The 23,339-nt window shown below is 40.9% G+C and overlaps 1 protein-coding gene across 1 annotated transcript; it reads right to left on the bottom strand.

Moving 5' to 3' along the window:
* Window positions 1-14,334: 14,334 nt before the first annotated feature.
* hemk2 (HemK methyltransferase 2, ETF1 glutamine and histone H4 lysine) lies at window positions 14,335-21,590 on the bottom strand. The gene is made up of 6 exons (XM_080741849.1): window positions 21,382-21,590; window positions 20,115-20,201; window positions 19,702-19,792; window positions 19,155-19,238; window positions 18,460-18,601; window positions 14,335-15,318 (listed from the first exon to the last, which is right to left on the bottom strand). Exons 1-6 carry the CDS (start codon window positions 21,516-21,518, stop codon window positions 15,191-15,193), a joined length of 669 nt encoding a protein of 222 aa, XP_080597975.1. The 5' UTR covers window positions 21,519-21,590; the 3' UTR covers window positions 14,335-15,190.
* Between the last annotated feature and the right edge of the window lie 1,749 nt (window positions 21,591-23,339).

Below are 23,339 nucleotides of genomic sequence, written 5' to 3'. Positions count from 1 at the left end.
ACGTTGTCGAAGATGCTCGAAGATGAAGCCAGTCACTCTAATAACTTTTTTGAGCGGTGCTAACCGCTCCTATGTCTGGCTTTGTATGTATTTTTTGAGCGGTGCTAACCGCTCCTACGTCTGGCTTTGTGTGTAAGTCCCTGTGTATGAGTGTCCGTATGAGTAAGAAACTCCATGTATGGAGATAACTAACATGGACAGAACGGCCCATACACAGAGATATATTCACACACATTGTGTTTGATACCATACCACGAGTGAGAGAGGGGTACAAGCACAGCGTCTGTTTGAATGCAGCGCGCCAAGGTACGAAATGTTTGTTTTATGCAACATTCAGACAATAATTGAAGTAATCTTGAAGCAGTTGGAATGAAATGGTGTATTGTCCACAGTGCCTGCCTGTTGCAAATGCTGTGCCTGTGAAAGTTTGCTGAACCCAAAGTTCCAAGGTGGCCTTTCATTCATCCGATAGCACCCTTGGTTAGATCTACTTGCCTCAGGTACAATCCTGTACCTGAGGTACAGGATTGTTTGTTTGGTTTCATTGTTGATTTATTTAGGTGTTGATTAATTGTATATTTGTTTGGTATTTCGTTTTGGGTTATGTTGCATTTTGCCTTATAATTTTCTTCTGCTTTGGTATTTTGTTTGTTTGCAATTTAAACAAATTGGTTTCTGAATCACTGCATTATAATTACCGGTACTACAAGTACTGTGCTCGGCTGCGTATGTATGTCAGTGTCCTTCTTTGTTTAAGCCTCTAGCCCAATCAGGGACCAGCATTTCTGGTGATGTCATTGGCATCGCCAGTGGTGAGTGCACCTCATGGCGCGCTCTGCTGGCGCACAAGTAGGCCATACATGGCCTACATGTGCGCTAAGCGCAAGTTGGCACCTCGACAGAGTGCAGTTCTAGTTGAATTATTTTATTGTTGAGTTGAATTATTGAAAAGTCATTGTTTGAAATGCACAGATTGTATTGTTTGAAGAGAAATTATGAAATTATATGATTGTAATAGTAAATAATTTATTCTATATTTTTCTAGTTTTCACTGTGTCAAATGATGCTGCATCTGTGTAAAGAGGAGAAAATAAAATAAATGCACCCGTTGACACCATCCAACTTTGTCATTATTCATAACCGAGGGCAGCTACAATAGCATTACAAATAAGAAACAGAGTTTCAATTAATGCCTCCTGAGAAGATTTCAATATGTTACCGCCTTTTGAGAAACACTGGACTACGTCGTCTTTTCTATGAGATACTAACTAGAATGACAAAGTAGGACGTAGCAATATGCAATGTGGCCCTCTGGAGTGAAGGTGGAAATATAGTGGCCCTCGCCATCATCAAAGTTGCCCATCCCTGCTTTAATACCTTCCAACAAGCCCACTCCTTTACACTGGAGCTATCATGTGCAAGCTCTCAACATTACAGTGCTGTATGTCTTACAGTAGAAGATATGAGTTCCACTGGCAGCCTTGTTGACACAGCCATACAGCACAGTTAAGTGCATGTGACAATAAAGGTCCTTGAGACGTACTGTATGACCATTACTGTTTAAACCGGCGGTACTCAAAGTGGGGTCCAGGGACCCCCAGGGGTCCTTTGGGGGGTTTTCAGGTGGTCCCCATGCAGCTAAATGTGTTGATGTTGCATCGCAATCATTTTAACCACTTTTGGCTATCCATATCGCATACGTTGGCTATTCAAAAATAGCAGATAGATAGAAGCTTGTAAATCTGCAAATCTGCTATTTTTGAACATTTTTGAAATGTTCCGCAGCCAAATGCATATCAATTTGGGGGTCCTTGGCTCGAAAAACGTTTGCAAAAATCACTAGTTTAAAACATTACACTGAGCGACCATTAAGTGAGGAGAATACTGCTTCTGCTGGGAATGACGTGATGCATCATGGACGGCACAAAATGCCATCATCAACTTCATTGTGGAATTCGAGTACAACTGAGTATGTCACTTTATATCAGATGGTTTTCCAAGTTGGGGCCGGGGGGACCCCCCAGGGGGGGAAGGAGAGGTAACACAATACAAACCTTGTAGGGGTGTGTGTGTGTGTGTGTGTGTGTGTGTGTGTGTGTGTGTGTGTGTGTGTGTGTGTGTGTGTGTGTGTGCAGGGACGTGCTGGGCCCCTGATTCAGCCCGGGAAAAAGAATTGGAGAGGCCCTCATTGCGCGCTATAGAGAGAGATATAGTAGCTGCTGCAACTCAAAGATTTGCCATTTCAGATCATGACAAGTGACAAGCCAGTGGGCCAATTGCATTAGTTATATTTCGTTGTTGTCGGGTGGAAACCTTGTTTGTCCAAAACCATTTGTTTTGTATTTATCATTTAAAATATGATTTAAACTAGTGAAAACAGCAGATCTACAAGCACACAACGCCTCGCGGTGCGAGGCGTTGTGTGCTTGTAGATCGGCTGTTTTCACTACTTTTGTGCAAACAGTTGAATTTTTACTTTTGTGCAAACAGTTTAATTTTTTCCTAATAGCTGGCCTGTACCGGCCAGGAATGAACCGGCCGTTCGGGAGTTGTCCCGCTTTTCCCAATGGCCAGCACGTCCCTGTGTGTGTGTGTGTGTGTGTGTGTGTGTGTGTGTGTGTGTGTGTGTGTGTGTGTGTGTGTGTGTGTGTGTATGTATGTATGTGTGTGTGTGTGTGTGCATGCGTGCCCTGCGCACACACGCCTGCATGAGCAGAGGTGGCAGTGACTACCTCACCAGGCACCAGGCGTGCGTGCGTAGGGCTGTCACGAGTATAAATAAATAATAGCAATTACCGATTTTATTGTGTTTCTAAAAATGTTGTTTCTGCTTGGATTTTAGGCTTTGTAAACAAAAGGTAGCAAATACAGGGCAGATATGACAAATGAATTACATACTTATATAATGTTATACTTTATAACATGTCACATTGTGCCGCATTTAGAGCCTGTAGATCACCTTTTTCCACTATTTTTTTTAATATATGAAAATGTTTGAACATGGAAAGGATTATGATGATTATGACGATTATGCAAAAAATGATTGCCGTTATCTCAAAGAATTGCGATTAGACGATTATATGTAATATAATTATAATTGTGACAGGCCTATGCGTGCTTGCTTGCGCTTTTGTGTCATGCTGACCTCCTTTTGATAAAAAGTGACCACTTAGGATGTCCTGCTGGACATTAGATGGCACGCTGGCCTGTAGTGCCCCCATGTGGCACCAGGACTCCTCTGCACCCTCTGTGATGATGGCCAGACCAGACTTACTGTGTGCAACAACACTGTAGTGGAAATCACATTAAAGGGGCCCCACCATGCTTTTCAAAATATATATTTTATATAAATAATTAAATATTGGTCCATAATACGGTTTTATACAGGTTTTAGCCTAAACAACCACTCGGATATTGAAATGTCATGTTCTGTCTGTCTATAATTCCAAGCCGTTTCTGATGCAATACCAAAATCCCCTTTGTTGGCAACGGGGCGCCGTCTTTGGGCTAAAATTGGAACGATGCAGAGAATATTAGAGAACCACGATGAGAACCATGTAGAGTCAATCGTAATCTTCTCTGTATCGTTCCAATTTTAGTACCACTTTACCTCATGGTTCCATCTCATATATAGTCTCAACAGAATATAGCCTCCCAAAAAGTACTGCCCCCTTCTCGAGGGGGCCCAATAGGAAGGGAGCCCCCTGCGACATAGCATGGGGCCAATTTCAAAAGAGTACCGTTCAGACACGCCCATTCAGAAAATCACTGAAATGAAAGGCAAGGCTTAGAGTTAATGAATTGTTTTGTTTTTTTTTGGGCTGGAAGACACTGGGAAGAGCAAAAAACAAGAAAAAAATGAAAAATGTGAAATGCCCCTTTAAATGAGCACCAAATTCACCCATTTTCAACCGTATCTTCATATTATTGGTCCTCATTGATGCTCATTATACAACTGTACCGTTTCTGTCCACTCGCTCTGCATCTCATTGGTGGGGCTGTGATTGGCCAATAGTCACTTTGAGTGGCAGCGTGCTGTCCACACTTGTGCACTTCCGCAAAAAAAAAAAAAAAAAAAAATTTACAGGTCGCGCTAATGAACTGCAGCGGCGAATGAGGCATCTATCTTTTTATATCCGTGATTCCAAGCTAAATCACATTCTTCCTCTTCTCTGGAAGTTAGCACGCTGCAATAGAAGCCACTGTTCTTGCATGATATATCAAATAAAATAAAAACCTGCCTAGTGATGATGTTACTTTGGTAGGTAGGTTTCTGAACTGTCCACACACAGCCCTCCTCTGAGACTCCGTAGATAGAAATAAAAAATCTTATAATGAGCGTGAGTGAGGACCCAGTTATATGAAGATAGGATCACGACTCCCTTCAGAAAACCCGACCAAAACCTCCATCTCGGGCCAGGCTTCCATTACGGCTGGTCATCTAGCTGGAGATAAGTGCACCATGGTTTGGTTTCAATGAATAACCTGCACACTTAAAGAGAACTACAGCAGGACTTTGTTGCCGTCATGAAGAAACCTTGTACCTCCATGTTTCAACTTTTCATGTTTTTTGTTTTGCTTTTTTTTTGCAAAAATGTATGCCTATGATTTGTCAAACTACAGCAGGGATTTTCTGTTTTACATACCATTATGATGTTCTTATTTTGATCATAATACCCAATCACTGAATGTCAGTCATAGTTACAGACCTGTTGTCGTCATTCAGGCCCAGGGCTAGCTCTTTATTCTGGTAATATTATTGTCCACTCATCATGTATGTTGTGCATATGCCCTTCATGCGGAAGGTGAGAGGTTCAAACCCTGCCTAGGCCGACGTCAACCAGGGGGAGAAGACGACAGCCAGCGTCATGGCCTCCCCTAAGTAACAAGAAATCTTGTGAAATAAAATGTTGCCAACCAATCATCAAGGACGATGATACACGAAAGAAGAAGATATGTCTGTGGCAAAAAAAAAAATGTTGACAAAAATGTCCAACACAAGCCAGCATGGTGATGCCCCTGAACTACAGTGTCAAACTCACAACACGTGATACGAGTCGAAATTGATTTGATAACTGAAGCAATGTAAGACCCATGCACTTCCCACACGCCTTAAGCCCTAATTTTAACATAGTATGCAATTTCCTGTGCTCTGGTGAAAGAGTTTGATTCCAAATCCAGGAGAAATCCAGGAGAAATGACAATCATCAAAAAGAGACAGCCATCACGTTGCACATGCAGAGTTTAACTCGGACACGTGTTGCCACGCAAAGCCACGGAAATCCCCCAATCCACAAGAAATTCAGGAGAAATGACAATTCAGGAGCACCGCAGGAGATGGGGTCGAAATTCAGGAGACTCCTGCCGGATTCAGGAGGGTTGGCAACCCTGGATACAACGCTTTGTGAGCTTACCGGTATGTAGATCGGCCATTTGACCTATCTCACCAAAGAAACTTCAAATGAAACTGAATGTTTTGGACATACAAGGTTTCCATCCGACAGAGACAGATTTAAAGTTTCGAAGCTTAAGGCGTGCACTGAGCTCTCATCCAATCACCTTCCAATTCCCCGCAGCATAGTAAGAAAATTTGAGACTTTAAAAAGAATGCGGACTGCGTTTATACGGCGCTTTTTATTCTCGGCTCTGCAGCCTCTCAAATCGATCTTCGGGGGCCTCCGTGACACGTGTGTTTGATGTGGAATCGTTGTGCACACAGCGCGTGTCCTCCAGGTATCTATAGCAACCGGTGTCATTGGGTTCCGACAGCAAAAGTTAAGTGTTTGAGAACACAGAGGTATAGGGGTTGCGTGTGACTGCAGGGCCAGTGTTACCGTATAGTACGAATCCACACACCCCGAGTACAATGGCATTCTTTCCACTGTACCAATTATCCAGCCGCTCATATTGAAGTGCCAGTTGTCTCCGTTTATGTATCTGTAAGTATAGCCTTGGGAACTAGAACACCTTTGAACGCCTTGGTATAAGCATCCTCCAAACCCCGCCCCCACCCCTCCTTTTTCTGTACATATTAAAGGAGAATTCTGTGCTATATCGTTTTCTCGCCTTTTTGTTATTGTTATTTTTTCACCAAAAGACTAGTCCAGACGTTTTTTTTTTTTTTTTTTTTTTTCAAATATATATAAATATCATATTTTTCAATATTGTCCATTTTGGCCGACCCGACCAAAGCTCAAAACGGGAGCGGTGGGGCTAATGCAAGTCCGCTTATTTCATCGCTCCAAAATCAGTAATTACCTGCTGTTTATAAACCCACTGTTGAGCTAACATGCATACTCCAGGGTTATGTCATTGTTGAGATTCTGCCGTAAAACCGTTAACTCGAAATAACTCGTTAACTCGTCTCGCAAGACTTCCGAATGCTATTGGATCCAATAGGATTCGGAAGTCTTGTAAGTCTCGATTCACATCATGTTGTGATGCCAGAGATAGAAAGCCATAATCTTTTTCCCATAGGAGATTATGGTGAATCGTAAAATATTTGATTCTGTGTCTCAAAAATCACACCCAGTGAAGTGAGCGTTATTGCAGCGGTCCTCATACTGATACACTGTCCGCATATATACTGTACATACGGGACATGTACACACTGTCACTTGGTCAAGTGTTGGGGGAAACATATATATTTATGGAACCAAAACAAACTACATCATATGTCTTAATCATTTCACCCAAAAGGTTTGTAATATATGACTATTGACATAGAAATAACACTGTCTGTCAGTTGTGTAACTGACAGACAGGATAAAATTACTTGTTTTGACCTAGGCGATTGTAAACCTGAATTAGGCCCAAATTATGGAGTAAGTCAGTGGTTCTCAACCTTTTTACACCAAGTACCACCTCAGACAATATGTGTCTCTCCAAGTACCACCATAATAACTGATAACTAATGTTATTAATCCGTTCTCAAATACTCTATTAACGGTTAGGTATGCCCTCATGCTCATTTTAGCATGGCTGGAGAGCCTATTTCAACCAATTGCTTTGTCAGAAGAACTACCTGTAGTATAATATAAATATTTCACTCCACTTATGTATTTTTTTCTTATTTCTGGGAAAATCCTCTTGAGTACCACCAGAGGGGGGCCCATGTACCACCAGTGGTACATGTACCACAGGTGTATTCAGTGATAATGAAAGTAGCCGGGGGTCATCTTGTCCCTTACTGGCCTTACAGAATGGAAATGTTACGTTTTTTATAGATCTTTTACACCATTATAATGTTCTCGTTTTGATCATTAGACCCAATCACTGAATATCGGTAGGCCTAGTACGTCTCCAGCTTCAGGATAGGTATGATACTTACTGATTTACTACGAGACTGTGGCATTTTATGAGTTCAGTAGTTCACAATCTAGGCATTTAGCAGACATTCTTAATTCAGAGTGACTGTGGTTCTCAAAACTTTTATTTTGACCATCATCATAACTAAACTACGGCCATACTCTAACCTGATTGGTCGAGGACTGGCTGGCCACCTCTGAAAACCGAATCTAGCTATGCTCGTAACACGGGCCATGGTGGAAGTCCTTATGGTCAGCACACATTCTAGTGAGGAGAATGAATGAAAAATGTACCAATTATATTTTTATTTGAATGAAATACAATCACTGAATATACCGTGATTACTCCAGACCTTAATCTTTTGCCTAAGTCACACTGACTTAAAATGACTGAAAATAAAATGTCCTCTACGTCCACTCTTGACATGGACCATTATACTACTGGGGTGGGAACAGCATGATCTTTTCAATACGGATATCGACGTTTATTTTATTTTACCAAAGGCACGGGCGGGCCCCACCGCGTCCCAGGGCCCCGCAAGGCAACGGCGTGACGCCCCTGGCATGCACGTCTAGGTGAGGTCCTTGCCAACACCCAGACATATTCATGATCCGTCTATACAGTTTTCTATAATCTATGTAGATGCAGAGTGAAGAGGAGAGAGGATCCTACCTTCATCCACAGCCTGGGTCAGCTCTCCAGGGCCCGCGAGGACGCAGCGGTTGGTTGGCTCGCTGGCACACAAGCAGCCTGGTGAGGTAGTGGACACAAGGGATGGAACGATAATCGTTATTATCGTTTATCGTGATGAAAAACGCTTGCAATAATCGTGGATATTTTAATATATCGAAATTCTCCTCCATCATACGCTGGGATCAATTCACCTTTGATCCGCCTAAACCCTCTACAATAGGTAAAACAAACAAACAAACATACTTGATACGGTCTTTCACTCTACCAAATCTCTTTTCCCAAAAAATAGCCAATCTACAAGCTTACAACACGTCACGACGCGCTGTGAGCTTGTAGATCTGCAATTTTTTGGCAAAACGTTCTGCCCCAGAATATGGATGCAGGGGTTCAAGTGGTTGATAAAAGTGGCATTTTAAGAGTATTGGGCATATTTCGATTATCGCGATAATATTGCATTTTGGTCACAATAATCGTGACATGACATTTTCGTATCATCCCATCCCTAGTGGACACACACACCGACATACCTGAGACAGGTCGGACCTTTGACACGATATAAATAGATCAATAGAAGAGCAGGGAGACAATACATACACCCCAATTGTATTATATTAAAGGAGTAGTTCACCCCCAAAATGACTTTTTTTCTATTGATTAGTCACACCATGAAGACTAGAGTTCAATAATATTTTTTCGTTTTTTGTCGCATTCCCAAGACAAAAATGTGATAACAATAAATTTACCCCCATTCGTTCCGGATGGGGACCCGTTTCGAAACGGGTCCCCATCCGGAATCAATGGGGGTAAATTTACTCGAATAAAATTTCTGTCTTAGGAATGTGACAAAAAACAAAAAATATTATTGAACTCTACTCTCCATGGCATGAGTAATCAATAGAAAAAAAGTCATTTTGGGGGTGAACTACTCCTTTAACATTAACATACTTTACCATACAGATTGGACAAAATTACATGTTATTCGCTTAAAATTGTGCTGCTTAACATTTCATTTAAAATGTTCTCTTTAACAGTTCTTCAAGAAAGGCTTGCAAAGTACCTGACAAATGAAATGAATAATGTACAGTAAATAATAGAAATACAAAAGTGAGTTGAATAATAAAACAGGCAAACTCATTAATATCTGACACCACTGTCTTTATTGTGGATTACCTTTGAGCTGTTAGCATTTCTCAAGTGCTTACCAGAATATAAAATCTTAATGAGTGGAAAAGGCAAATAATAATATTAGGGGTGTAACCATTATAGTCAAACTAATAGATTTAATCAATTATTTAAAACAAATGTTCTGTAATGTTTAAAAAAGAAAATAGCCTGCAAGCTCACAGCATGTAATGTTGCATCACAGCATGTTGCATCGCAGCGTTGTGAGCTTGTTGATTTTGCCACGGAGGTCTATTTTCACAATTTCTGCGCGACACCATGCAGCGAACTGTAAACTAATGCTTAAGTGGATAATAGCCAAGAAAATAATTGATAGTGACAGCCCTAAATAATATGAAGGCAATGTCAGAACTAAAGGAAACAGGATCAGGGGTGTCACACCAAATGCTGGGCCCTGGGTACAAGGATTCACTCACATTTTGTGCTTTAACTATTGAAAAATAGCAGATATACAAGCTCACAGTGAGCTTGTAGATCTGCTATTTTTCAAAAAGCATGAACATTTGTGCAAGTCTTTGAATATTTCAAATCCTTCCAAGGTTTTTTTAAAAACCTATGTTTCTATGTCAGTGATGCTCAAACCTTTTCATGTGAAGGACCCCCAAAATAATACGTATTTGGCCATGGACCCCCATCTCAAAATATTTAGTTCCAGGGAGTACATAAAGTACATACAGTATATTCAAAGATTTGCACACATTTTCACGACTTTAAAAAAAAATAGCAGATATACAAGCTCGCAGCGCGGCACTCGGTGCCGTGCTGTGAGCTTGTAGATCTGCTATTTTTCAATATCTAAGGTATAAAATAATTAAGGCCCCTCCACGTTGGGCCCTAGTAACGAGGTCCCACTTTCCCCCCTTGTGACGCCCCTAATCAGGATTGTAGAGAGAATAAAACAGAAACGTCTGTTGTCCATACTAACTGTATGTCTCCAGACATTTGCACTCTTTAACACCGTCTGTCTGTTGTAGGACAAAACCAGCAGATACAGTATGAAAGAGACGTGATGTTGTGAGCTTGTAGATCTGCTATTTTCCCTGCATGAATCATGAGTCATGACACCAATATTGTACCAACATTTGAATTCCCCCCTATAGTGACTAGCCCAAAATATGGACGGCAAGGTCTAATGTGGTTGTCACTCTAGAACAGTGGTTCTCAAACTTTGCAGGCCGCGACCACCCAAAATAACCATACCTGTAAATGAACTGGTGGTCCCTTACACTATGACAAGAATGTAGACATTCAATTTAGTTTGACAAAATGTTGTGAAAATAGCAGATCTTCTATTTTCAAAAGGTTGCCTCTTTCTTATATTATTTGACAATTTAGCCAAAGTTTGACCAGTTTTCATAGTAGGTTTTATACATAGGTCGTCAGCTCAGTGGCCTTGTGGTTAGAGTGTCTGCCCTGAGACTGGGATGTTGGGATTCCATTCCCCACCGGGTCATACCAAAGACTCTTAAATGGGACCCAGTGCCTCCCTGCTTGGCACTCAGCATCAAGCTTGGATACTAAGGTCATGTCCAGGGGGTGTACTGTACTTAAAGCTGCCTCACGCTTAAAGGGGAAGACCACCCATTTTCAATATTGAACTATGTCATTAATATACCTTAGAGGAGTTGTGTGGAAATTAAAAAAAAGTTCCCCCTCTTCTGTGTTGCCTAGAACTGGAGGATTAATTTTGGGGTTTGTATTGCAAATTACAACTCGATGACATCACACATTGTACTTTACAATACAAACCCCAAAATCAATCCTCCAGTTCTAGGCAACACAGAAGAGGGGGAACTTTTTTTTTTTCACACAACTCCTCTAAGGTATATTAATGACATATAGTTCAATATTGAAAATGGGTGGTCTTCCTTTTAAGGAAACAGGACTCAGCAAGCCTTACTTTACGTGTTGATTACTTTTGATGCAGTAATCCTCTTTTTCTTCTCCTTCTTTTGAGGTTTTTGGAGGAAAACACACAAACTGGTTGAGAACCACTTCTCTAGATATGTGTATGAAGGTCCTTGACTGATTTGTGACTCACTCAGTCAGTGACTCAATGCAATTCAACAAAGGAGCTTTATTTGGCATGAGATAACATACGTTTACATTGCCAAAGCAAGAGACTCCCAGTGAAAACCTACCTATTTACGCTCTACCTCACAAGTAGGGCTGAAATTATTTTATTGATTACCTTTTTGGATTAATCGAGGAGTCTGCCCAGTCTGGGGGAGCTACACAACCACTGAGGGTCATCAAAGACAGAGCCACCCCCAGTGGTGGAAAGTAAGTAGTTACTCAAGTAAATGTCAACTTAAGTACAATTTTGAGGTATTTGTACTTTGTAGTTCCAATTTCCAATATGTTTACTTCTACTCCACCACATCTTAATGGAACATATTGTACTTTTTACCCCACTACATTCATTTGAAAACTTTAGTTACTTTGCAGATTTAAATTATCTTCACAAAACATATGATTTTTATACACATGAAAACTTGAGAAACGGGATATTCTACATGACTACATTCTACTTTTGGTCATTTTACATTTTGATGCCAATACTTTTACTTGAGTACATTTTGAATATCTGATTTTTTTCTTGTAACAAGAGTATTTCTACATTGGAGTATTGATACTTTTACTAGTAAAATAAATGTGTACTTTTGCCAACACTGGTCATAAAAGACTCTAGCCACCCCACAACACATCCTGTTCCCCAGCAGCAGTTAAAAGGATACTTGCTAGTAGTAGTATAGCAACGCTGAGGAATGGGTTTTCTTTTGACCCCAGGCTATATGACTGCTTAATAAATAACACCGGCACGCTCACGCTTTGTTGCTTTTACGCTTCTCTCTTTGCACTTTTATTGATATTGCTTTGTACAGTATATGCCGTTCTAAACAGATGGCCTTTTAACCCTGTTTTTTATCAGCCCAAATTAATTTCACAATGAAAGCACCTGTACTCTATGATGGAAATATTATTTGTAAACAACAACACCTTCTTATTCCCATATGAGATACAATAATCCATCACACAGAAATAAGACAGGAGAGTGATCAGAGTGAGAATGGAATGTTTTACTATGGAGAGAGAGTATTCAAGACAAAGGTACAACAGAATAATCAATGGTTCGTGCTCTCTCTGACAAATTATGTTTTGACATAAGTATAAGTATGGTCATTTCCTCAGTCAATGGATGAGGTTTCAACAGTTAATAGGATATGTTTCTTGTCCACAAATCACAAGACAAAGAGTCCATATACAGGGTTCCTGGGGGGAGAGATGTCCTTGCTGGTGTCTGGATGACACCAAATGTCCCAGGCCGAGCCTTAGAATACCAAAACAATTCTCATTGTTTAGGTACAGGCTCCAGGCAGTTGATAAGGCCTGATTTCTACCAGACGGAGACCTTGTGTGTGTACTGTACATGACATTTTATGACACAGTCACTGTGCCTTAAACTTCAGGTGGTCATCAATATGTATTGATAAAAAGATGATATGAACCATAACAAAATACCTAGCCTATCACTCTACATCCTACAAGTAAATGTACAATATAATACTCAATCCGATTCTCTGAATATTATAAGCCATGTGTTGTGTCAAAAGATGCTACACAGTGGTTGTGTATAGGCTAGTGCTAATTAACTGCACCGTGAATAAAAAAGAATTCCCAGACGAGTTAAAAAAGACGTCATTATTTGTTTAATTCCCTTCAGACACCAGTCTAGTATAAAATGATAAGGCAAAATGGGGGATTAGAAATTCTAATCCCCTTTTTGCCCTATCATTTTATAATACTAATTTAGAATTAGGTGGCGAATGAGAGTCTGAAGAGGTGGGTTTTGAACAGGGCAAGACATGGGGCAGCTTTGATGTGAGCTGGGAGTGAGTTCCAAAGGGAGGGGGCTGTAACTGAGACTAGTCGTCATGGGCACATTCAGGAGGTTGGCATCACCAACACTACTGGTCTGAGGTCTGAACATTTCATAGTTTGTTTATCATTGTATTGTAGTGCCATCTACTGGTGGTCTTTATTATGGCACCTAGGTCAAAATAGTCAAAACTGTGAATGTTAGAGACTTTTCCATGAATGAAAGGAATTGAATCTGGAAAAAGTGACATTTCCCCTGAGTTTATGACCATAAATATGGTTAAATTAATGGCTATAGTTAAAATAGTCAAGCATTACCTTTTTTTGTAGATCAAACAATGTCATGTCAATAAAACTGTGGACATTATTAGCTTGATATGACTCTACAGTGAACAATAATGTTCCTACGGTCATTTGGTGAAACTGGTACTAGAAAACTAAACTTTGAGAAGTATTCTTCATATTCAGATAACGGTCCACTTTTTTGCACTATCCACTTTAGAATATACTAACAGAAATGAAGTTTCAAGAAGGCAAAAACAGACAATCTCACAACACATACACGTATGACATTATCTAATTCAGTGGTTCCTAAACCTCCTCAGCTCGAGACCCTACAAGTATTGTAGTGGTTATGTCTGAAAATGCACTAACATTACATTAACATAAATCCAACACGCTACACATTGAGGCCATGGCTACACAGAGCTGGATATTTCTGAAGCTAGACGTTTTTTTGTGCTGTTGGGGCTTAAAGCCACATGAAGCTGGATATTTCGGCCACGAAGTTGGATATTTTTTAAACCGGATAAATAAGTGGAGAGATTGAAAACTGGATCCGTGTAGACAGGGAACCCGGATATCTCTGAAGACTTTACTGTGTGTGTGCTTGTTAGACCTAGATATCTTTGTCGTGTGGACCTAGAGACTTTTCTATGTGGATATCTGAAAAACCGGGATATATGAAATATCCAGCTCCGTGTAGCCATGGCCTGAGTGCTGTCAAACAAGTCTATGCTGCCATCTATGAAATCTATGAAAAGTTTCAATCTACAACATGATTTTAAACAATACGTAGAGGGGGACAGGGGTGTCCCTGCCGATGTGATGCATTGTGAGCTTGTAGATCTGCACTGCTGTGCGATAAATTATAAAATAGGGTGGAAGGGATTCATCTATTTGTTGATTTGCTTATTTATATTATTAAATCGATTGAAAAAGTTATCCATAGAATTAAAAAAGCATTAGTCTAGTTGGAATGAAAACGTGAATATACTCTGACCTCTGTGGCAAATAACAGAATAACCGTGTCACCATTATAATCTAAAGACTGTCAACAGCTGTTTATGTAGTTTATTTTTTACAGTCAACAACATATTTGTTCCATCTCAAACCAAGCCTCAGTGTCCCATCATTAACCAAGATAAATCTTGTTAATGCCATACAGTACAACACTTTGACAAGACTTCATGTTTCACAATGAAAGACGATTTGTCACGGATTTGGCAAAGACTAGTATAGGACAATAATCCCTTTGAGATAATTTCCCATCATGATCGAAATACTAACTGTATTACTATGAGAACAGTGCCATATAAATGCACATTGATTGTCATTATTTTGAAATGCATGCCCCAAGAACTAACAGTAGCAGTGGCAAACGTCAGTCACCTTTTTCAAATCTTTTTAAAGTACAAACCCCCAAAAAGCAGCCAGCAACACAGGCTGTAACATAAACGTGGCCTCTAAGTAGTTGCCATCAATTAATGGAAACACTGCATTTCATAACCTTATATGCTATAATTTTGCAGATATTATTTATCTGCTGATATTTAAACAGTAAACATGCAATTCGGTTTATTGTAAACGTGAACTGAACTGAACGTCTCTACAAAGTCAACTCCTCACTCGTCTCACACACACACAGGTCATGGCATGTTTTATAGTATAGTTTGTTGATTACTTTTGATGCAGTAATGGTCCTTTTTTTGGTATTAAAAGAGTCTTAAAAGTCCTTAAATTGTCATTTCACTGTCGTCTTGAGAACCCCCTCAAAATCATGTGGGGCCCCCGACCCACAGGTCACACTAGAGGGTTCATCGCTGGGTATGTGCTCCCGTTACTACCGTTAGAGCTGTGTGGTTGAAGGTTGTGTTCTGTGGAAGCGCAGGACAGACAGCCTCTCATTGCCAGCTCTTCTGGACAGACATGAGACGCCTGTGAGCCCAGACTCCTCCAGCAGAGAGATGATCTCATCTGGTGAAAAGAAGAAGAAAAACAACAACACTTTACCCTCCTGTACATGTGGTACAAAGTAGTCACTGTGCTGCATGATTCAAGCCCATTACAATTGTCACATGAAAAACCCAAGACTGAATAACAAGGTACATTTGTAATCAGTTTCAGCATTGCTGTATTATATTTACTAGAAGCTTTCGGGCGGCCCAGCGTCTAGTCGGCGACCTGGCCAACTCGGAACAATGTAAATAGGGAATGAATGCCCCGCCCTTTAATGCAAACCCCATTATACCTGTTTTCATAGGACCCGTTTTGACCATCTGTCTGCCTGTGTCCATTTATGCCCATATATGGAGATATCTGTATCTGTCTGTCTGTCTGTCGGCGTCCATTTTATGTCCATATATGGAGATCACTGCAGTTATAGTTCTGGGTCCATTTTATGCCCATATATGGAGATATCTGTCTATCTGCGTCCATTTTATGCCCATATATGGAGTATCTGTCTGTGCCTCCGTGTTGCAGACACAGTGCCGGTTCCCCCTTTAATGCAAACCTCATTATACCTGTTGTCATAGGACCCGTTTTGAACATCTGTTTGCCTGTGTCCATTTATGCCCATATATGGAGATATCTGTATCTGTCTGTCTGCGTCCATTTTATGCCCATATATGGAGATCTTTGACCATCTGTTTGCCTCTGTCCATTTATGTCCATATATGGAGATATCTGTATCTGTCTGTCTGCAATCCATTTTATGCCCATATATGGGGGCATTCATTTTATGCCCATATATGGAGAACGCGCGTGCCCGTGGGACGAACGGTTCTCGAGATACGCGGATTACATACATACATACACAATCACAGAGATTTTTTGTTGACTCATGTGGCGTACGTGATGTCAGAGCCTTTTATGAAGTGATGTCATAATGAGTCAGAGCTTTCTCCGATTTCCTCCGGAACAGCCTGATGTCAACAATCAACCCCGCATAAGGAGATTCCGAACGTTTCGCGCCGGTTCGGGAAAACCGCGCGTCGCGTCGGGTCGAGACCCGGCACTGCACTCCGTGCCGCGGCGGGGAACGCGCGTGCCGAATCTGAAGCCGGTGGGACAAACGGTTCTCGAGATACGCGGATTACAGACACACACACAGACAGACAGACAGACAGACAGACAGACACGCAGAGACTTCTCGCATTTATAGATAGATAAGGGATAACAATTCTTATTACTTTCAAGTTTAACCACTTCATCATTATATATATATATATATAAAGTCATTGTTCCGGGGTCGCCCACTTGGTTACAATCTACAAGCTCCCATCATGTTGTGACACATTGGGAGCTTGTATTGCGATCTATTTTTGCTGAATATTTGCCTATTTTTTGCCAAAATGTTCAATGACAAGTCCAAATTAGGGATGCGAGAGTTCACATGGGTAATAGACCACACACAATTTTACAAAGCATTACTTATTTTTTTATCCAAACTTTCAGGTGAAAACCCACCTTCAAATTCTCTCCTCCTGTGGCTGATCTTCACATCCATATGAAGTGTTGAATGTTTAAATTCTGTCAAACTTTCCTCCAGGAACTAAACTTTACTTTGAGCAGGCCTTTTCAAATCAATCCATGCTTTCAACTTGACCGTGTTAAGATTCCCAAGCTAAGTTCCAAGTCTCTTGACAGTTGATTTGCATTCCTACTCAAATGCAATGGAAATCAATGCCGTCCTTGAACACAGAAAAAGAATACTTTGGTTCCAGAGAGCACCTGCCTGATGGCCTTCATAGGAGAAATAATTAACTTTTTATGCCTGCATCGTTTCAATTATTTATGTCTAATCAAACCTACAGCTGCTCTCTGCCCTGTCCTCATTCAATACAATGATTTCTTTGTTGGCAAATGTCCCACATTTCCCCTCTTGAGGAGTCTGGTTTTTAATGTCTGGCACAGTTGGTTTTCAAACGTTTTCAATCATTTGCGAAGCCAACATCTCAGGGCACACCTTGTGTTCATTCATAGTGGATCTGTGTGCCTTGAGCGCTCGCCCTCCCAAAGGGCTGTGCAGTGTGCACAACCCTGCTGGCTGGCATGGTCCTTTAAAAAAGGTCAGATATCATTTATCAATGCCAGTCCAACTAATGAGAATATCGGTCCCTTCTTAACCACCCAACTTTTTTTTCTACTGATTACTCATGCCATGAAGACTTGAGTTCAATAATATCTTTTTGTAAGACAAAAAATGAACTTCCATTGATTCCGGATGGGTGTGCATGATCCATGCACTATGGATTACATGGCAGTCTAAGGAGACTGGGGGCAGTTCAGCCTGAAACTGTCAATTTTTAAAGGGCAGCGTATGTGTTATTACTTCAGAAATTGTGAAAATATCTACAGGCTCGAATGTGAAGGGTTGCGAGCTTGCAGATATGTTATTTTCACATGATACCGTCTGTCATACAGTACATACATAAAAAATGAATTTTACGGATTGCAGCTTTTATTTGTTATGTATCCTCTGCTCATTCCAGGAGAGGATGAATTGTGCTTTGAGCTTCATGCATACCTCTTTTCAACCAGTAGGTGTCCTACTCGACCACAGGATATAAAAGTACAGTAACTAAAACTGCTGCAGTTAGTAATTATCATCCATACAGATGAAATACATCTATTGATTATTATATACGCGTTATAACCTTGCAGGTTGCGGTTTCTGGACGTAAAAAAAAGATGATTTAAAGTTCCATAGTCTGTTGCACCCCCAATAAAGGCCTTATTCAGACACAAAACAAAACAAAAGCGTGGATAGTAGCTTCACTAGAGCAGTGGCTCTCAACCTGTGGGTTGAGGGTCCCCAAACAAACCAACATAAAATGTAAGTGTATAGAGGGTATCTGCACATTTCTAAAGTGACAATTTAAGGACTTTTTATTATCTCTAAAATGTCAAATTAAAAATAGGCCAAAGTGTCTAACATTAGAGGCAGAAATTGTTCACAATAGAACCATGTTATACAGAATGTAATTCCTCAACTCTTAGTGCTCGTCAGGGTGGGGGGTCCCCAGTTAAAATATGATTATTTTGGGCGGCCTGAAAAGGTTGAGAACCACTGCACTAGAGGACAGGAGATGTACAGGTACAGGCCACACCCACCTGGATCATTCTCTGCTATGGTGATGAGGTAAAACAGGCCCTCATTGGACAGCAGACGAGGAACCATGGGCAGAAACCTGTCCGTCACCTCTCTGCCCCGACTCCCGCCCGCCCAGGCGGCCTCTATGCCTTTACAGCTGACCTGAAACATAGGAGCATTACATCACCGTTTCTCTCAAGGTTTGCCGTCCATTGAAACCTACAACGTACTGAATACTTATAGATTATCTCATTGGTGGCTGGTGAAATAATAATGGAATTTAACCATTCCTCACTTTGCTTGGGACACCTTGGCACACCCTATACTGCCTATAGATTCCCTGGGGGTCCCTGGCCAATATCAGTGTTTCTAAACCTTTTCATGCTGTGACACCCCTAAATAGTCCTATTTGAACTGGGGATCCCCCACCCTGACAATTTAGTTTGACTCGGTTCCACAGTAAATATTGTGAAATAGGTGGATCAGCCATTTCCTTATATAATTTGACAATTTTACTAATAGTTTGTTGATGCAGTAATTGCCTTTTTTCCATTTCTTTTTTAGATATTAAAAAGGTCTTAAAAGTTGTTAAATTGACACTTTACTTTCAAATCATGTGGGGAACCTCCTGGGGGTCCTGAACCCACATGTTGAGGACCACTGGCCTATAAGAGCTACAGTAACTAGATAGAACATGACAGACAGAGATGCTGACCTCCTCTGAAGGTGTGACCACGTAGGGAGGATTAAACATCAGAACATCCACTTGTCCACTCAGCCTGGGCAGAAGACTCTCCACCTGCAGTAGACAACAATCACATAACTTACTTAAAATGTAGGTACGGTGATAAACCATCAGTCATGTTTAGGTCTGTCAAAAATCTTGACATTTTACTTGACGATTAATTGTCACACAAATTATTGGGATCAACGAATGAATTGTGTTTTGGTCATTAAACATAAAATGCATTCCTGTTTGCCTTTTCGGCTTTGTAAACAAAGATTACATGGACCCAAATTGATACTCCTTAGGTCACGGACGATGATTTTAAAAGATCTTTTAGGTTAGATTACATTTAGAGAATTCTACAATTTGTCTATATGGCATAGCAGTGGAGGCCATTGTGTGGTGCCACAGATCAAATCACCCACAGGTTGAGAACCACTGGTTTATAGTAAATGCAACAGCAATAAAAAAGCATGGCATCACACGATGGTGCCAGTGTGTGATGGTACAGTAACAGTACATGTGCATGTATTACCAGGTCTGTAAGAACAGGCTGCAGAGAGACGTTGTTACAGCGAGCGGTCTTGTCTGTGCACTGAGCTGCAGCAGGGTTCAGGTCAGTGCATCTGCAGGAGACAAGCAGGGAGTCGAGCAGAGTTCATTATTGTTATGCTACAGGTATACAGTTAAAAATGAATTATAAAGACTCTTAGAAATGTTCACGTGTGGTAAAGAAACTGAAGCAGGCAGGCTTAGACGACCTCCCCTAAAACTAATTTAAAAATCACTTGTTTGCAATGATCATAAATTGTAACAAGGAAGGGACAGACATTCAAAAACAACAATTATCAAAACGGTTGCTGCACGTTTTGAGCTTGTAGATCTTGTAGAAAAAAATAGACAAAAAATCGTATGGAAATGATTATGACGATCGTTGATAGAACTCACAGGTATAACGCTGAAGATCCCAACACCGACGCCAGGAAAGCGGACACGACTCCAGACCCACTGCCCACCTCCACACACACAGACGGGCTGGAAAATAGAGAACATATCAGATTAACCTATAAGCCTTGAGACAGCACCTTGTTTCACAAGTCTACTGTCCAGTAGGGCTGTAACTATCAATAATTTTAGTGATTATTCTATCAACTATCTATTGAGTCTGCTAACCGTACCCGGATAGGACAGATCTATGACTGTGTATTTGGAATACATGGAAGATCGCTAGCCATAAATCATAACACCTGTAGAGGTCGCTAATATTCGGACTCTACAGGTGTTATGATTTATGGCTAGAGTAGAATATCACAGCCATTCTAGGGCTAAAGCAAATCTGTCTATGCTGGCAGAGCCTGGCACCGAGTAACTTCACAATTCATGTACCTACAGCTCACCCGTCTTGAATGTTATATGAAATACTTTAATGGTTTCCTGTGGAAATAAGCTTAGTCTTTTCTAGGATCTCCTTTTAGTAGACCTTGTACCAGTGAACTGTACCGTCATGAAACTGTACATTTTTCTATGCAAACTTCTAATAAAGTCTTCAATCAATCAATCAATCAAACCTGTCAAAATAACTTCAGTAGCCTACAAAGGCTCAGAGTTTCCATGTATTTACTTGTTTGGGAAGTTAAATATATTTCAAAACAGTACAGTAAAATATGTAACACCATATGGTGCAATGTGAGTGTGCATTAATCTTCTTCGTACAGAATACACAACTACAGAGAGGGAGAGAGACAGAGAGATAAAGCAGTGGGGGTCCCAGGGGGTACCGAGCAAACTGATTGGTAGTTTCGAACGAGGTCCTCTCTATGTTCCCCAGGTTCTATGTTCCCCACCTCACAGCATTAGTTTTAGTGAGGTTAGGGGTAGGTTAGGTGGTAAGAAAGTGGGGAACATATAGGTACGGTCCCGTATCGAACCAAATGGACCATCACAGGTCTGAACTCAGACATAAGTGCCAAATACACTCTCAAGAAGAGTTATGGGGTCCATGGTCAAAATTACCAAAGTTTGGTGACCAAACTGTAGGGGTCTTTAAACTACAACGTTGAATGACTGTGACTGATCTGTGTACAGTACAATCATGATACATCGTAGCCATAAATTATAACTACCAGGAGATGGTGCTAATATGCACCTCCGCATATTAGCATCCTCTCCTGGTAGTTATAATTTATGGCTAGATACATCGTACAGGTTACCTTACCGTAACTGTTGAAGGGTGCGTGCATCTTGCTCCAGGGCATCGATCAGAAGGAAGGAGTCCTCTGCGGGCTCGTAGACCTCTTCAAACTCCCCACGACCCGCGTGGGAGTACAGCGGCGTAGGATAACCACCAGACATAATGCATACTCATTATAAAGTAGACGCTTCACTCGTGGTCGACAAGGCACTGTTCAGAGTTGACTAACGTTGTCGATAAATGTTCATGATACTCAGACAGCAACTACAGCATGTTGTTTACAATGAGCCAGCGTGTGTGTGGTAACGTCACGTGCTAACGTTGTTCGCCTGTCAGCTTTATTTCCGTGTACGTCACGGTGACGCAATTTAATTATTTTGTGTTCACATTTTAATATTTTCGTTTTGTACATCATTACAAAAATGTGTTTTGTATTGATGTATTGATAACTTGTCGTTTGTGTTTGTGTTTACTGCAATGTCTGTTTCGTATTGTCTTGTAAATTGTATGTCACGATGTTTGAATAATTAAAAAATAATAAAGAAGGATGAAAAATCACATTTTAATATTTTCGAATAGTATTTCCCCCGGGCTATGTTTTTTTTTATTGATAGGCTATTTAACTTGTCGTTTGTGTTTGTGTTGTTCTGTACTGTACTGTCTGTTTTGTAGGTATTGTCCTGTATGTCATGACTTTTGAATAAAGATGTATTCAAAAAAGAAAAAGAAACAGACGCGCGTATCTATTCTGCATCTAGCTTGAGGCAAGATCCAAATTCAGATTGTACATTTTTACTCAAATCTGCTTCTGGGGATCCATGGAACAAAATATTTTGAGATGGGGGTCTGCGGCCAAATACATATAATTTTGGGGGTCCTGACCTTGACATGATAACATTTTTTGAGAACCACTGATAAAGCATAATAGCAACATACATTTTTCAGAAGGATTCTGAAGACAGGCTAATGTAGAATCAGCCTATAAGCGGTTCTCAAACTTTTTCATATCAAGGACCCCCAAAATGATAGCCTATGTATTTGGTCGCGGACCCCCATCTCAAAATACTTTGTTCCGGGGACCCCCCAGAAGCAAAGATTTGAGTTAAAAATGTTCCCTCTGAAAGTCTGAATTTGGGTCTTGCCTCATCCTAGATGAATAGTCTAGATCAGGGGGTCCAGGACCCCTAGGGGGTCCTCAGAGTTACTACAGGGGGTCCTCCAAGTCTTCCAATCCTTTTTATATTAACAACTTGAACCCTTGTGTCCATATTCCGAGAACAGTATGGCAGATCTACAATCACAACGCCTCCCAGCACGAGGCGTTGTGAGCTTGTAGATCGGCTATTTTCGGCAAAGAGGTTTGGTGTAGAGGGGAAAAAGAGCAGATTAGGGGCGCCCGGTGGCCTACTGTCTAAGCGCATACCATATAGGCATTGATGCCTGGCGGCGTCGCCGGTTCGATTCCCGATCCGGACGACCTTTGCCGCATGTCTCTCCCCCCGTTTGCTGTCAGTCTACTGTACTATCCAATAAAGGCATAAAAGCCCAAAAACAAATCTTAAAAAAAAAAAAAAAAAAAGAGCAGACTAAGTACAGAGTAAAAGGTCAAGGTTATTAAGTATTGACCGTTCAAGTGGTTAAATATCTTAAAACAAATTGACATGAATTCAAAATACACTGATCATTGTGCTGTCAAACAATGAAACTATATGGAATCTATGAAAAGGTTGTGGGGTTAGGGTTAGGGTCCCTGCTTCATCTCTCTCTCTCAACTAAGGGGTCCTTGGCCTGGAAATGTTGAAGACCCCGGTCTAGATACACGTGTCACACATGGACGCGCACACACACACACACACACACACACGCACGTCATTTGGGGACCCCCTGGGGGTCTGAGAACCACTGCACTACAATAGAAAAATCACACCCGTGTGTGTGTGTGTGTGTGTGTGTGTGTGTGTGTGTGTGTGTGTGTGTGTGTG

This window comes from Nannobrachium achirus, assembly GCF_963921795.1.
Source record: "Nannobrachium achirus genome assembly, chromosome: 14".
NCBI lineage: Eukaryota > Metazoa > Chordata > Actinopteri > Myctophiformes > Myctophidae > Nannobrachium > Nannobrachium achirus.
This window is presented reverse-complemented; position numbering and strand designations above follow the sequence as displayed.

Bases quoted from the DNA above. Each gene is read 5' to 3' on its own strand.
- hemk2 (XM_080741849.1), bottom strand. From the start codon at position 21,518: ATGTCTGGTGGTTATCCTACGCCGCTGTACTCCCACGCGGGTCGTGGG. The intron at 19,793-20,114 runs GTGAGTTCTATC...TGTCTCCTGCAG, and splicing joins GGATCTTCAGCGTTATACCT to ATGCACTGACCTGAACCCTG. The intron at 15,319-18,459 runs GTGGGTGTGGCC...TCTTTTCACCAG, and splicing joins CATAGCAGAGAATGATCCAG to ATGAGATCATCTCTCTGCTG.